The 16,073-nt window shown below is 49.1% G+C and overlaps 1 protein-coding gene across 1 annotated transcript in view; it reads left to right on the forward strand.

Annotated features, from left to right (window-relative positions):
- The window catches only part of TBC1D14 (TBC1 domain family member 14), a 127,842-nt gene that overhangs the window by 94,125 nt on the left and 17,644 nt on the right, over positions 1 to 16,073 (forward strand). Inside the window, exons 3-7 of the mRNA XM_007956302.1 lie at positions 5,009 to 5,127; positions 6,281 to 6,363; positions 12,553 to 12,670; positions 13,550 to 13,656; positions 15,802 to 15,882. Coding sequence (XP_007954493.1) covers positions 5,009 to 5,127; positions 6,281 to 6,363; positions 12,553 to 12,670; positions 13,550 to 13,656; positions 15,802 to 15,882 — 508 coding nt within the window. The remainder of the gene's footprint in view (positions 1 to 5,008; positions 5,128 to 6,280; positions 6,364 to 12,552; positions 12,671 to 13,549; positions 13,657 to 15,801; positions 15,883 to 16,073) is intronic.

The following is a 16,073-nucleotide window of genomic DNA, read 5'->3' on the forward strand; positions in this document are numbered from 1 at the left end:
GTTTCATTTCTTATTTACATCTTCTTCTTTTCCTTTGTTAAGTTTGCCAGTGGTTTGTTGATTTTATTAATCTTTTCAAAGAACCAACTTCTAGTGTTGTGGGGTTTTTTTATTGTCTGTTTTTTGTTACATTTATTTCTTCTGATAACTGTAGGGGTTTTTTTGCTGCTCTTTTTGTAATTGTTGGAGATGTTGGGTTAAAGTGTTGGTTTTGGCTCGCTCTTCTTTTTGATGTGTGCATCTATTGCTATAAATTGCCCTCTGATCACTGCTTTTGATATGTCCCAAAGATTTTGGTATGTTTATATTTTCATAACCATTTGATTCAAGGAATTATTTTATTTTATTTTTTATTTCTTCTCTTACCTACTTGTTTTTAAGGAGGGTGTTATTTAGTTTCTATGTGTTTGCTCTTTTTCTGTTGATCTTCTTGGTGTTGATTTCAGATTTTATAGCATGGTGATCTGAGAAGATTCTTTGCAGTATTTTGGTGTTTTAAAATGTATTAAGGCTTGCGTTGTGGCCTAACATATGGTCTATCCTGGAGAATGTTCAATGTGCTGAAAAAACATGTATATTTCACTTGTTGTTGGGTGAAGTGCTCTGTAGGTGTCTACAAGGTCAGGTTGTCTTTGTTGAGTTTCTTTACAGTTGTTCCATCTTTTATTGATGGTGGTATATACTATTACTGTGAATGAACAATGACCAAGGAAGACCGAAGAAGAGTTCATACTTTTGAGGTGTGGTGTTGGAGAAGAACAAACAAATGTGCCCTGGAAGAACCGCAGCCAGAATGCTCCTTGGAAGCAAGAATGGCTAGACTGCATCTCATCTACTTTGGTCATGTTGTCAGAAGGAACCATTCCCTGGAGAAGGATATCATGCTTGGTAAAGTGAAGGGTCAATGAAAAAGGGGAAGGCCCTCAACAAGGTGGATTGACACAGTGGCTGCAATGATGGTGTGTTAGACTGGGTTCTCTAGAGAAGCAAAAGAAAAAAAAAAGAAATTTATCTTAGGAAATTGACTCACACAATTGTAGAGGCTGGCAATTCCCAAGTTTCTGGATCAAAAGTCAAGCTGGAGGCTTGTTTTGATTACCTAGTGCTGCTCTGACAGGAATATACCACAAATGGGATGGCTTTAACAAACAGGAGTTTATTCTCTTACAGTTTGGAAGCTTTAAGTCCAAGTTCAAACTGCCAGGCTCGAGGGGCTGGGTGAAAGCTCCACAACCTTGGGCTTCAGCTCTGTCTCCTGCTCCTGGCCCACTGAAGCTGGAGGCTTTTCTTCACTCAGACAGCTTCTGGCTGCTGAGGCTGACAAGCCCAAGGTTGACAGGTAATAAAGGCACAGTCCCAATGTTACCAAACCACATGACAGGCCTTTGATTCAAGTCCATTGAAAGTCCCAAGGTCAGCAGAGCATGGCAGGCTGCAGAACAACAGCCCGGCTACTTGCGGGGTTCAAGTGTGCCATAAGCTGGAGACCATTCCCAAAGCTGCTGCTTATACACGGGAAGCAGACCACGTCTCTAAAGCAGCTACTCAGCTGTTTGTGGTAGTTGCCACCATGGAGTTGATGACCAGTCTCATCATGGGGAATAACTACCACCAGCTGCCCAGCCATTCAACCAGGTCCAGCCAAGGTGACATACAACCTTAGCTACCACAAGGCTTTTCTCAACTCACACAGCTGCAGGGGCTGATGAACTCAAGGTTAGCAGGCAGTGTAACAGCGGTTCACTTTGGCAGATGATGAATCCAATGTCACCAGGCAAAATGGTGGATTGTTCACTCACAGGACAGTTTTAGGGAGTACAGCAGGATCTATATTCACAGAAGGTTCCTGAGTTTTCCCAGGACATCTGTATATATACATATATATATATAAAGGAAGCAGGCCATACCCCTAAGGAAACTCCCTTTCAGCTGATTGGGTACTCAAAGTATATACATCAGATCTCATCGTGGGAATAACCACATGACATCTGCCTGAACCACTCAGAATCGTGGTTCAACCAAGTTGACACACAGCTCTGCCTATCACAGATGGGCTCAGGTACAGCGAGGATTGTGAGGCTGGCACAGAACTGTTGTACAGAGGGTCACTATGAGTCGGAGCTGACTCAGTAGCACCTAACAACAACAGCAGCTATCACTGTGGAGTCATCTGTTTGTCTTTTCAATTCTGTTAGAGTCTGATTTATGTATTTTGGGGCTCTTTTATTGGGTGTGTAGATATTTATTATGATTATGTCCCCTTGTTCAGCTGTCATTTAATCTTTATATAATGTCCTTCCTTGTCTCTTATGGTAGTTTTTGTCTGAAAGTCTATTGTATCAGAAATTAATATTGCCACTCCTGCTCTTTTTTTTTTATTGCCATTTGCTTTATATATCTTTTTCCAACCTTTGATTTGTAGTCTATTTTGTGTCTAAGATGAGTCTTTTGTAGACAGTATATTGATGGGTTATGTTTTCTTATCCAGTCTGCAATGCTCTGTCTCTTGAGTGGTGCATTTAATCCATTTACAGTCAGTGTAATTATTGACAAGTATGAATTTATTGCTGTCATTTGTTATGTGTTTTTTTGTGGCGTTGCTGATTTCTTTGTTCCATATAATTTTCTGTGCTGATCTTACTCTGCTTATGAATTTTTTTTATCATTTCTGTCATTGCTGTTGTTTTAGTGTTTACTAAATATTTTTACGTCTCCCTTTTTTTATTTTGATTTGAAGGTTTATTACTTTCCTTTGAAGTCAACTTGTGATTTATAATTGTCTTCCCAAGTTTAGAACAGTCTGTTCTATCTAGCAGTTGCTTTGACTTACAAACCATTTGGAAGTTCTATACTTAGGCTGTTTATTCCTGCTTTTTGGTTTGTAGTTGTCTTCATTTACCGATTGATGTCTCTAGTTCCCTGTTTACAGTCTTGTAAGATAGTTTTAGTTTGGATACTTCTGTAAGTATGTTAATTTCTGGGTTTCATCATGTGTATAAATCATTGGTTGTTGTCTGCTGTTGTTGGTTCTCTGTGTGAAGGACTCCCTTTTGCATCTCTTGTAAGTTTGTAGTTTAACAAATCCCCTTAATGTCTGTTCATATGGAAATGTCCTAATTTCACGCTCCCATTTGAGGGACAGTTTTTCTGGGTATATAATTCTTTGTTGGCAATTTTTTTTCTTTCAGGTTTTTGTATGTATCATTCCTTTGCCTTCTCACCTGCGTAGTTTCTGCCAAGAAATCAGAGCTTAGTGTTATTGGTTGCCCTTTGTGGGTAACTTTTTGTTTTTCATGTGCTGTTTTCAGGATATTTTCTTTGTCTTTGGTTTTGGTGAATTTGATTATGATGTGTCTTGGTGATCTTCTTTTGGGGTCTATCCTGTTTGGGGTTCCTTAAACTTCTTGAATGGATATATTCTTGTCTTTCATCATATCACGGAATTCTTCTCCAACAAATCTTTGACAATTTTCTCTGTGGTTTTATTTATCTCTTCCTGTTCTGAAAAGGTTATTGCATGTAGGTTATTCCTCTTGATGGTGTCTGATGTGATTCTTAGGCTTTCTTCATTTTGTTTTGGTCTTTTTTCTGATTGATCCTTTAGCAGAGTTGTATGAGGGAGCTAGCTCCCTCAGCCCCAGTGAGTGCCTGGACTCTGGGCACTGGGTGTGACAGAGCCCGAGTGTTTGGAGTGCTTGGAGCAAGCTAGTGACCCAGCGACATGGGCTGAGCCTGGATTTCCTGGACAGGGACTGTTTGGTAACATGGAGGAATTTCTTATGTGTTCTTGCTTTGAGAAAATGAGGCGATTTCAGTCATCTGCATGCAAAGGACTTCTGACTCTTCTCTTGTTTCAAAAAAGATTGGAGTTGCTGACAGGTTGTACACAGTGCCATAGGATGTAAGGAGTGGGTGAGGGGGTAGACTGGGCGTGACTAGTGAGGAAGTGAGCTGGGGTGTGGAGACACACATCCCTCCTTGTACCCGGAGATGTACCCAGTGAAGCACAGGGGACTGAGGTGGGTGTGTGGCTGCACAGGGGCACGGAAGGTAGCCAGCAGGCAGTTCCTTCTACTGACTATCCTCCAAACCAACTCTACAGACTTCAGTTAACAAACACCTTGACTGAGGTGGCTTCATTCTCCAGTGGTGAGGTTCCACACCTGGCAGTTCACCAACAGACGGTGAGGTCCCACGCTTGGCAGCTCACCGACAGGTGGTGAGGTCCCGCACCTGGCAGTTCACCAACAGGTGGTGAGGTCCCACACTCGTCAGCTCACTGACAGGTGGTGAGGTCCTGCACCTGGCAGTCCACCAAGAGGTGGTGAGGTCCCGCACTGGGCAGCTCACCGACAGGTGGTGAGGTCCTGCACCTGGCAGTCCACCAACAGGTGGTGAGGTACCACACCTGGCAGTTCACCGACAGGTGGTGAGGTCCCGCACCTGGCAGTTCACCAACAGGTGGTGAGGTCCCACACTTGTCAGCTCACTGACAGGTGGTGAGGTCCTGCACCTGGCAGTTCACCGACAGGTGGTGAGGTCCTGCACCTGGCAGTCCACCGACAGACGGTGAGGTCCCACGCTTGGCAGCTCACCGACAGGTGGTGAGGTGTGCACTCGGCAGCTCACCAACAAACGGTGAGGTCTGCACTCGGCAGCTCACAGACAGACAACGAGGTCACACCTGGCAGCTCACTGACAGACAGTGAGGTCCCACACTCAGCAGTTCACCTATGGACGGTGAGGTCCCACACCCGGCAGCTCACCGACAGGTAGTGAGGTCCCGCACTCGGCAGCTCACTGACAGGTTGGAGGTTTGAGTCCCCCCAGCGGCACCTTGGGAGAAAGGCCTAGTGGTCTCCTCCCTACGCGTCAGCGCTTGTAACCCATGTGGTGCACAGTTCTACCCTGACACACATGCTCCCAGTCGCATCCAGGCTGGTCTGGGGTATTGGGTTCCGTCACACCAGAGCTGTCCCCAGTGACCTCATTCATGTTTTTGTTCCAGGAAAATGAAGACAAGGCTGGTCGACCCAGCAGGCCGCCCTCCCCCAGGCAGAACGTACGGAGAAGTCTAGCCTTTGAGCCCCTGTCCACCACTGCCCTCATCCTGGAAGACCGGCCTGCGTGAGTCTCTGGGGAATGGCTTGGCAGTGGGCGAGCAGCGTGCTAGTTGCCCCTTCATTCAGAGGACTGGGGGGGGGGGCGTGTGTCAGCTCCCTCAGTCCTAGCACACGTGTGCTGATGACATTAATGACCTGTGTGAAAAGTGGCCCTTCAGCACCGAGGTTTGGCCTAGATTGTCCATCCAGGTGGCTTTGCCTCTGCACTGACCATTGGTAGGAGCTGGGGGAAACACCAGGAAGTGGGTCTGTGATTGTTGACTGGGTCCTGAACCGCCTGCTGGCATGGGGTTGTGTCTACAGGCTCCTGTGACGGGGCAGGTCCAGTTCTCTGGTTACAGACCATGCTTGCAGGTGGGGCAGGCTGTGCTGGGCAGGGGCGTGTACTCCGAGGCACCCAGAGGTGTGCCGGGCAGGGACGCGTATTCTGAGGCACCCCAGGGGTATGCTGGGGAGGGGTGTGCACTCCGAGATATCCTGGAGTGTTGCTGGTGCCCCAGCATGTCTGTGTTTCTAAAAGAGGAGGGTTTGAAGGTTCACACCACCCTTTATAAAAAAAAAATAAACACTGCTGTCGAACTGTCCACCTCATAGCAACCCCTCCTTGGGTTTCCGAGGCGGTATCTCTACGGAAGTAGATTGCCCCATCTTCCTCCTGAGGAGTGGCTGGTGGATTTGAACTGCTAGCCTTCTGGTTAGCAGTCAAGTGCCTGAGGCACTAGGCCACCAGAGCACCACCCTTTAGACACACTGAAGTGCAGGATGCTTTTCTGTACACAGTCAGAAGTGTTGGGAGGCTGATGGGAAGCTGACTTAGAAACCTGCCCTGGAGACACACTGATGTGTAAGTGCCGTGTGCAGCCAGGGCTCCTGCAGACAAGGAGCGGTCGGCAATGGGGGTGCCGGTTGGTAAATGTACTGGAGTCCCGAGTACTTGTTACTTTCCTGCTGCCTTGTTGGCTCCAAATTCCCCACAATGAATTTCTTTTTACTTTTAAGGGACTATCTTCTGAAAAAGCGGAGCTGGTTGTGATTTTGGAAAATGTAATATTAGCCCTTTAGCTTCATAGTTTTTCAGTAAATAATGCTTCAGGTTTTGTCCCTCAAAGACTTCAGTTCACTACTTGTAATGATAGGAACCTTTGTTTTCTATCAAGAAATCTCCCAGCAAAGCCCGCTGAAGAGGCGCAGAAACACAGGCAGCAGTACGAGGAGATGGTGGCCCAGGCCAAGAAACGAGGTAACAGACTGCGCAGTTGTGGATGCTGAGGGGGCACAGACCAGACCTTTGCTGATGGATGTTTAATGTTTGGCAGCTTGTCATTTCCCGCCAAAATGTGTGTTCCCCTGCCCCGTCCCACGAGCTTCACTCAAAGTGAGGAGCCTTTGGACTTCGCAAGGAGAGAGGCAGGCCCATGCTCCTGCCAGCCCAACTGCCCTCTCTCTCCGAGCACAGCTTAGTTACAGGGATGTGACTGGATAAAGCCTCTTGCATCTTAGTTACAGAGAGATGTGATTGGATAAAGACCCTTGCAGTACCTCAAAAAGTATGACTCTGGGATGTTTAAAAATATGTGTAAACACAAAAAAAGGCTGCATTTTAGTTTTTTTAGTTTGTTTTGTTTTTTTACATATTAAGAGTATGCTTGAGGAGCCCTGCTGGAGCAGTGGTTAAAGCATTTGGCTGCTAACTGATAGGTCAGTGGTTGGAACCCACTAGCTGCTCCTGGGGAGAAAGATGAGGCAGTCTGCTTCCATGAAGATTGACAGCCCCGGAGACCCTATGGGCAGTTCCACTCTGTCCCCTAGGTGCACTGTGGGTCAGAATGGACTCCACGGCAGTGGGTGTGGTTTGGGCTTTGCTTCCGTGAAGATTGACAGCCTCAGAGACCCTGTGGGCAGTTCCACTCTGTCCTCTAGGGGCGCTGTGGGTCAGAATCCACTCTACAACAGTGGGTTTCATAACCCTGCACTCAGACCTGGACCACAATGGCACAGGTATTTACAAAGTACTTTATAGAACAATTGGTGGAATTTGAATTGGGCTTATGGGTTGGATTGAAGTACCACACCAACATTTTGTTGTTGTTAGGTACTGTCAAGTTGGCTCCAACTCATAGCGACCTCACGTACAACAGAAGGAAGCACTATCCAACCTTTCGCCACCCTCACAATCCTTGCTGTACCCGAGTCCATTGTTGCAGCCACTGTATCAGTCCATCTCGTTGAGGGGCTTCCCCTTTCTCGCTGACCCTCCACTTTACCAAGCATGATCCCCTTCTCCAGGGAATGATCCCTTCTGAGAACAGGATCAAAGTAGATGAGATGAAGCCTGGCTGTTCCTCACTTCAAAGAAGCATTCCAGCTGCACTTCTTCCAAGACAGATTTGTTTTTTCTTTTGGCAGCCCATGGTACTGTCAGCATTCTTCACCAGCACCACAACTCAAAAGCATAACTCTTCTTTGGTCTTCTTCATTTGATTTGTTGTCCAGCACTCACATGCATATGAGGCAACTGAGATCACCATGGCTTGGGTCAGGAACACTTTAGTTTTGTGTAAAGTGTCATCTCTGCTCTTCAACACTTTAAAGAGATCTTGTGCAGCAGATTTGCCCAGTGTATCAATATTAATGTCCTTGTTTTTAGAGTTGTACTGAGGTTGTCTACCACTCATCTGTCAGTCCGTCATTCTGCATTGGCTTGAGTGTTGCTGGGAGGCTGGAGGCTACGCCATTACTATTCCACATACCAGCAGAGTCATCTCTGGTGGGCAGGGTTCAACAGCACTTCCAAACGAAGATGGACTGGGAACAAGGATGAGGCCATCCACCTCTGAAAAAACTGGCCAATGAAAACCTTATGAAGAGAGTGAAACACTGTCTGAGATACTGCTGGAAAACTTGATGAGTAGCTCTGAGACAGTGTCTGATGTAGTGCCGGAAGATGAGCCCCTCACACTGGGAGGCACTCAGAATGTGACTCGGAAAGAGCTGCCTCATCAGAATAGAATCGACCTCAATGATGTGGGTGGAGTGAAACTTTCTGGGCCTCTAGTTGCTAATGTGGCCCAACTCAAAATGGGACGAAACAGCTGCAGACATCCATTAATAACCGGAACATGGAATGTTGAAGTCTGAATCTAGGAAAATTGGAAGTTGTCAAAAATGCAATGGAATGCATAAAGATCAATATCCTAGGCATTAGTGAGCTGAAATGGACTGGTTTTGGCCATTTTGAATCAGACAATCATATGATCTAGTATACCGGGAATGACAAATTAAAGAGAAATGGCATGGCATTCATCATCACAAAGGATGTTTCAAGACTATCCTGAGTACAGTGCTGTTAGTGATAGGATAATATCTATATGTCTTCAAGGAAGACTGGTTAATACGACTATTATTCAAATTTTTGCACCAACCACCAAAGCCAACAATGGTGAAGTGGAAGATTTTTATCAGCTTCTGCAGTCTGCAGTTGACCAAACATGCAGTCAGGATGTACTGGTAATTATTGGTGATTGGAAGACAAAAGGTGGAAACAAAGAAAAATCATCAGTAGTTGGAAAATATGGCCATGGTGATAGAAATTATGCTAGTGATCACATGATAGAATTTTGCACAAGATAGAAATTATTCATTGCAAATACCTTTTTTCAGCAACATAGATGGTGGCTACACATGTGGAGTTCACCACATGGAATACACAAGAATCAGATCAACTTTGTCTGTGGGAAGAGACGATGGAGAAGCTCGATATCTTCAGCCAAGACAACGCCAGGAGCTGACTGTGGTACAGACCATCCGTTGCTCCCATGCAAGTTCAAGTTGAAGCTAAAGAAAATTAAAGTAAGTCCACAAGAGCTGAAATTTGACCTTGATTATATCCCCTCTTTGAACTTAGAGACCATCTGAAGGAGATTTGACATGTTGGATACCAGTGACCACAGACCAGACAAGTTGTGGGATGACATCAAGAGCATCATACATGAACAAAGCAAAAGGTCATTAAAAAGACAGGAAAGGAAGAAAAGACCAAAATGGGTGTCAGAAGGACTCTGAAACTTGCCCTTGAAAGTAGAGCAGCTGAAGTGAGTGAAGGAAACGCTGGAATAAAACAAGTGAGCAGAGGGTTTCACATGGCAGTTCAGGAAGACAGGGTAAAGTGTTATCCCGAGATGTGCAGAGACCTGGAGTTAGTAAACCTAAAGGAAGAATATGCTTGGCATTTCTCAAGCGCAAAGAACTGAAGAGAAAAATCAAGCCTCGAGTTGCAATATTGAAAGATTCTATGGGCAAAATACTGAATGATGCAGGAAGCATCAAAAGAAGATGGAAGGAAAACACAGAGTCACTTTACCAAAAAGAACTGGTCTATGTCCATCCATTTCAGGAGGTGGCATGTGATCAAGAACCAATGGTATCAAAGGAAGAAGTCGAGGCTGCACTGAAGGCATTGGCAAAAAATGAGGCTGCAGGAATTGACGGAATACCCATTGAGGTATTTCAACAAATGAATACAACACTGAAGACGCTTACTCATTTATGGTAAGAAATTTGAAAGACAGCTGTCTGGCCAACTGACTGGAAGAGACTAATATTTGTGCCTATTCCAAAGAAAGGTGATCCAACAGAATGTGCAAATTATCAAACATATCATTAATATCATACACACGTAATATTTTGTTGTCCATAATTCAAAAATGGTTGCAGCAGTATATTATTAGCAGTGACTTCCAGAAATGCGAACTGGATTCAGAAGAGGATGTGGAACAAGAGATATTGCTGATATCAGATAGATCTTCTTGTTGTTTTTTGTTGTTATATGTTGTCGAGTCAGATCCAACTCATAGCGACCCTTCCTTGGGTTTCTGAGGCAGTGTCGCTATGGAAGTAGACTGCCAGCCTTCTAGTTCGCAGTCAAGTGCCTTAGGCACTACGCTACCGGAGCTCCCAGTTGGATCTTAGTTGAAAGCAAAGAATACCAGAAAGATGTTTACTTGTGTTTTATTGACTATGCAAAAGCGTTTGACTGTGTGGATTATAGAAAATTATGGATAACGGAGAAGAACAGGAATTCCAGAACGCTTGATTGTCTAAGTATAGGAGGCATACATAGACCACAAGGCTGACATTTGAACAGAACAAGGAGACACTGCCTGGTTTAAAATCAGGAAAGGTGTGCATCGGGGTTGTATCCTTTCCTCATCCTTACCCAATCTTTGTGTTGAGCATAATCCAAGAAGCTGGACTCTATGGAGAAGAATGCGGCATCAGGATCAGAGGAAGGCTCATTAACACCCTGAGATAATGCAGACGACACAGCTCTGCTTGCTGAAAGTGAAGACAACTTGAAGCACTTACTGATGAAGATCAAAGACTATAGTTTTCAGCATGGATTATATCTAAACATCAAATTAATATCCTCACAATAAGCAAAATCATTATAAATGGAGAAAAATTGAAGTTGTCAGGATTTCATTTCACCTGGATTGATAGTCAGCACCCATGGAAGCAGCAGTCAAGAAATCAGACGGTGCATTGTACTGGGCAGATCTGCTGCAAAAAGACTCTTTAAAGTGTTAGGCAAAGATGTCACTTTGAAGACTAAGGTCCACCTGACCCAAGCCGTGGTATTTTCAGTTGCCTCATGTGCACGTGGAAGCTGGACAGTGAATAAGGAAGACTGAAGAAGAGCTGATGCCTTTGATTTGTGGGGTTGGGGCAAAATATTGAAAACACTGTTGACGGCCAGAAGAACAAACAGAGTTGTCCTGGAAGAAGTGCAGCCAGAATGCTCCTTAAAGGCGAGAATGGCCAGACTTCATGTCACCTACTTCGGTCCTGTTCTTAGAAGGGACCATTCCCTGGAGAGGGATATCATGCTTGGTAAAGTGGAAGGCCAACAAAGAAGAGGAAGGCCCTTAACGAGATGGATTGACGCAGTGACTTCAGTCATGGACTCGAGTTTAACAGGGATTGTGAGGATGGTGTGTGACCAGGCAGTATTTCATTCTGTCATACGTCCGATCGCTATTAGTCGGAGCTGATTCAGCACCTGACAGCAGCCAGTGAGGCTGTATAAAGGAGTGTCTTTGTTGTGGGGAAGTGCCCACTGCAGTATTCCGAGGTCCCTGGCTGAGATGTTTGCTGTGAACTTATACGTGGTTCCAAGGGAGGACACCCATGAATGTAAATAACAAGGCAAGATGGAGAACACAGGGTCAAGGATGACAGCCGTCCTGTGTTCATGCCTTGTAATTTTCCTATACATTTTAAATAATTTCAAATAAAAAAAGAACAATGTGTGAGTTGAGTTGCCAGGGTGGAGTCCCCTTGTGAGGGATGAGAGTGGGGCACACAGGCGTGGGTGTTCTGTCACACTCTGGCTCTAGGTCGGGGTAGTGGCTACGTGGAGTTGACCTTTGGGGTGATGGCGTTTTATACTTACACACTTTTCCTAACACACGTATTCTTTTTTTTTTTTTTTTTTTATTGTGATTTGGGTGAAGATTTACAGAGCAAATTCACTTTCCATACAGCAGTTCACATATACTTTGTCTCATGTCATTGACCACAGTTTACCACAATGCAACAGATCCCCTCCCACTTCCTCCCCATAGTTACCACTTCCCAGTGTCCATCCCTCCATACTCTCCTGCGCCCTGAGCTGTCTCCCTGTGCATAAGCAGCCCCTCCTTCTCCCATGATTGTTCTCTCCAGGGCGTGTGTCTACTTGAGGTAAATGTTTAACTCACATGCCTGTACTTTGTTTGGCTGGCAACCACAGGTGTGGGTTCAATTCCAGACCTGAAGGGCAGCCAGAGGCCATAGTCTCAGTGGTTCCACCAGGCTCTATTGGACCAGCAAACCTGGTCCCCACCTTTTTTTTTTTTTTTTTTTCCTCCAAATGATTTTGAGTTTTGTTCCACATTGTTCTCCCTCTCTATCCAGGATATCCTACATAGATCCCCTGCCAAGTGAATGACAGTGGTAACCGGGCACCATCTAGTTCTTCTGGTCTCATAGTTGTATAGGTTGCAGATCAGATGGCGTAACACACGTATTCTTAAAAAACATTTTAGAAACATATGGACCCTGCACCCGCTGGGGCCTGGAGTGGTCTCAGTGACCACTTGACTTGGCGCCATCTCCTGGAGTGTTGACAGCATGACCTTTAGGTACAGTCACCTTGCCTGAAAATGGTAACTATCCGCCAATGGAGGAGCTCTGGTAGCATAGTGCCTAAGGCACTTGACTGCTCACCAGAAGGAGGGAAGGTTGGGCAATCCTACTTCCGTAGTGATACTGCCTCGGAAACCCAAGGAGGGGTCGCTATGAGTTGGGGCCGACTCGATGGCAAAACAACAATAACAACAACAACATCCACCAATGGCAGTTTTCTTCTCGTTTCCGGCATGGCATCTAGAACTTAGAGACGCCCAGCGGCGGAAGAAGCAGATGGAGGAGAGGTGCCGATTGGAGGAGAGCATCGGGAATGCAGTCCTTACCTGGAACAACGAGATCCTGCCCAACTGGGAGACCATGTGAGTGTGTGGGTGGGGCACGTGGGGTGGGAATATGGTCCTCACGCAGAACAACAAGGTCCTCCTCAACTGGGAGACCATGTGGGTGTGCGGGTAGGGCACGTGGAGTGGGAATACGGTCCTCACCCAGAACAACGAGGTCCTGCCCAACTGGGCGACCATGTGAATGTGCAGGTGGGACACGTGAGGCAGAAATACGGTCCTCACACAGAACAGTGAGGTCCTGCTCAACTGGGAGACCATGTGGGTGTGCGGGTGGGACATGAGGGGCGGGAACATGGTCTTCACCAAGAACAACGAGGTCCTGCCCAACTGGGAGACCATGTGAGTGTGCGGGTGGGACATGTGGGGCGGGAATACGGTCCTCACCGGGAACAATGAGGTCCTGCTCAACTGGGAGACCATGTGAGTGAACAGGTGTTGCGTGGGGGTGGCGGCAGTGGCTGTGTTCGTGGCCGCTCACATCACTGCCTGCAGTGGCATCACAAGGAGGGGGCTGCACAGCTGCCCTGCCCCTCGCTGCTCTGCTCTGACCGTCCTGGATGCACCCCCTCCCGATCCTCCCCCACACAGAGGTTCGTCTAAGCCCTTCCCTATTGAGCATTCCGTAATTGGCCAAGACTCTCAGTGTGGCCTTGGCATTCTGAGCTTAGAGGACAGGCCCGTGTGAGTGGCCTGCCCCTGCAGTCTCCCTGTCTCCTCCCTTCCTTTGGTGGAGCCCCCTCCCTGGGTGTGAGTCTGAGGCCACCGCTGCCCCTGCTCTCTGCCTGGAGCGTGCCAGCTCTGGAACGCTGGGCCTTGAGCTCCGACTCACAGTAGGCATCCCTGCTTCCAGGCCAGCATTTGTCGAACAGAGACTCACAGTCCTCTCCTGTCCAGGTGGAGCTCCAGGAAAGTCCGGGACCTGTGGTGGCAAGGCATCCCGCCTAGCGTTCGCGGCAGAGTCTGGAGCTTGGCCATTGGCAATGAGCTGAACATCACCCACGGTGAGCACCCCCCGCCCCCTCAGGAGCACAGCTGCCGCTTAGCACATCTTTAAGAACCAACTGCGCCTGCCCACCGAGGGGAGAGACAGCAGATGATCTTCAGGCTTCTGGCTGGTGGTAGGGAGCAGAGGCCTCACCCTCCTCCTGGGGCCCACGTCTTCCCACGTGGATGGGGATCAGTGGCTGTGGGGCCCCAGGCGTCCGGCCAGATTGCGTCAGGCCCCCTTGTCAGAATGGCCTGTGGAGTGGTGAGGGCATGCGGCAGGGGGAGGCCCCCGTCTGTGGAGCGTCTGCCGGCCCTGTCGCCTGTTGGTGTTCCTTTCTTTTTTTCCAGGTAGCTGGTGTTAAGTGCCTAGAGAGGACCACGTACTGTGCTAGGATTGGGGGTCCTCCGAGACAGGGGTGTCTCTTATGTCTGGGGGTCCCTGGGGACTGGAGAGTCTCCAGGATGGGGGTCCCCTAGGTCTGGGGATCTTCTAGGGTGGGTCGCTCAGGTCCCAGCTGCATGAGGTCCGGGGGTGAAGCACATGCCAGCTTTCATCCTCTTTCCTACGTGTGCATCTGTACGTACGCCTCCTCCACCCTGTGGAGCTCCTGGGTTCCCAGCCCGGCAGCCAAAGCAACACTGACCTGAGGTGTGAAAGGGCGCAGTGACATGCTTCTCGCTCAGCCATCCTCATCTGCTTCCCTCTCTAAGCCTGAGCCACACGGAAGGGCTCTCTGGTCCTGGGCGTCAGAGCCGGGAGGGAGGCTGGGCTGCCCGGTCCTGGGCGTCGGAGCTGGGAAAGGCTCCTCCTCATCCTGGGCATTGGAGCCAGGAGTGGGGCTCCCTGTCCTGGGTGTCGCAGCTGGGAGAGGGGCTCCCCAGGCCTGGGTGTCAGAGCTGGGAGAGGGGCTGCCCGGTCCTGGGCATCGGAGCCGGGAGAGGGGCTGCTTTGGAGCCGGGAGAGGGGCTCCTCGTCCTTGGTGTCACAGCTGGGAGAGGGGCTGCCCGGTCCTGGGCATTGGAGCCGGGAGAGGGGCTCCTTGTCCTCGGTGTCGCAGCCGGGAGGTGGGCTCCCCATTCTCTGTACGGGAGCTCCTCCCACACACGGTGGCCCACCCCTGGAGCGCCTGACGCTGTGGGTCGGTCGCATGGTGATGGGGAGGGAGGAGTGTTGAGGGACAGAGAGAAGCTTCCTCAGAGTGCTGCCCCTCCACAAGTCCACACCTGCCCATTGTGTCGGAGCGTGTTTACGTGCCACGTGGCTGGTGGAGAGGTGTCTCCGGAAGGAGCGGTTTAGAGAAACTGCTGGATGTTCACGCCAGCTGTTCTCAGGGTTTCTGTGCCTACCGCAGCCCTGCTTCTGCAGGCACAGCCTGTGGGCTTCGATAGGCCCCCCTGTGGGCCTGGGTCATCGACTGACAAGAAATCTGTGAGGTCTTCTACGGACCTCGCGGTGGTGGATGGGGTTGAACAGCTGCTGAAGCGTGTCTGGTGTGAGGGTTTTGTGGAATCCTCCATAGGACCCGTTTTCTTTCCAGTGGGTCTTGTGTGGTCACCTGTGTGGGGTCCCGTGCCCCACTGGCCTCAGCCTGAGCATCCGAGGCGCCCTCACCCGGCGCTCACCCGCTGTGTCCTCGCCTCCCTCACCTGTGTCCGGCACGGCGGCAGGCCCCCCTCCCTCTCGGCTTGTGCTCGGGCCGGCACGGACACGGTGCCCTTGACTTCTGGGTCATGATGCCAGGCTTTGGATTTGGTGCTTGACCTGCATGGTCTTACTCCATATTGACCACGGCCCTGAGGGGCATGCCTTGTTGGCCTCACTTTCCCCTTGAGGTATGGCATTCTGGGATGGCTCCAGACCGTGCCAGGCCTCCTGTGCTGTGGGCAAGCAGGCCTGTGACAGGCTGCGTCCCAGTGTCCCTTAGCACGGGGGCTCCCGGACCCCACCTGTGACGGGCTGCGTCCCAGTGTCCTTTAGCACGGGGGCTCCCGGACCCCACCTGTGACGGGCTGCGTCCGGTGCCTGAGCACGGGGACTCCTGGACCCCACCTGTGACGGGCTGCATCCCGGTGCCTGAGCACGGGGGCTCCCGGACCCCACCTGTGACGGGCTGCGTCCGGTGCCTGAGCACAGAGGCTCACAGGGACCTTTTTTGCAGAGCTCTTCGACATCTGCCTGGCCCGAGCCAAGGAGCGGTGGCGGTCCCTGGACACTGGAGGCCCTGATGGGGAAAGTGAAGGTGCGTCTGGCCCAAGCCTGCCAGTCACTGTTAACTACACGGTCTATAAGGCCAAGGGAAAATGGACTCGTACAGCTCACAAGTTAGAGACAGGTGGCTTTTATAGGGGACATCGGTCCCACGTGTTGGTGGGCTACTACTGCCAGAGCCTTCCCTGAGCTTGTGGTGGGCTCACACACGGGTGCTGGTGT

This window comes from Orycteropus afer, unplaced genomic scaffold (assembly GCF_000298275.1).
Source record: "Orycteropus afer afer isolate SDZICR_OR568_19922 unplaced genomic scaffold, OryAfe1.0 scaffold00605, whole genome shotgun sequence".
Lineage (NCBI taxonomy): Eukaryota > Metazoa > Chordata > Mammalia > Tubulidentata > Orycteropodidae > Orycteropus > Orycteropus afer.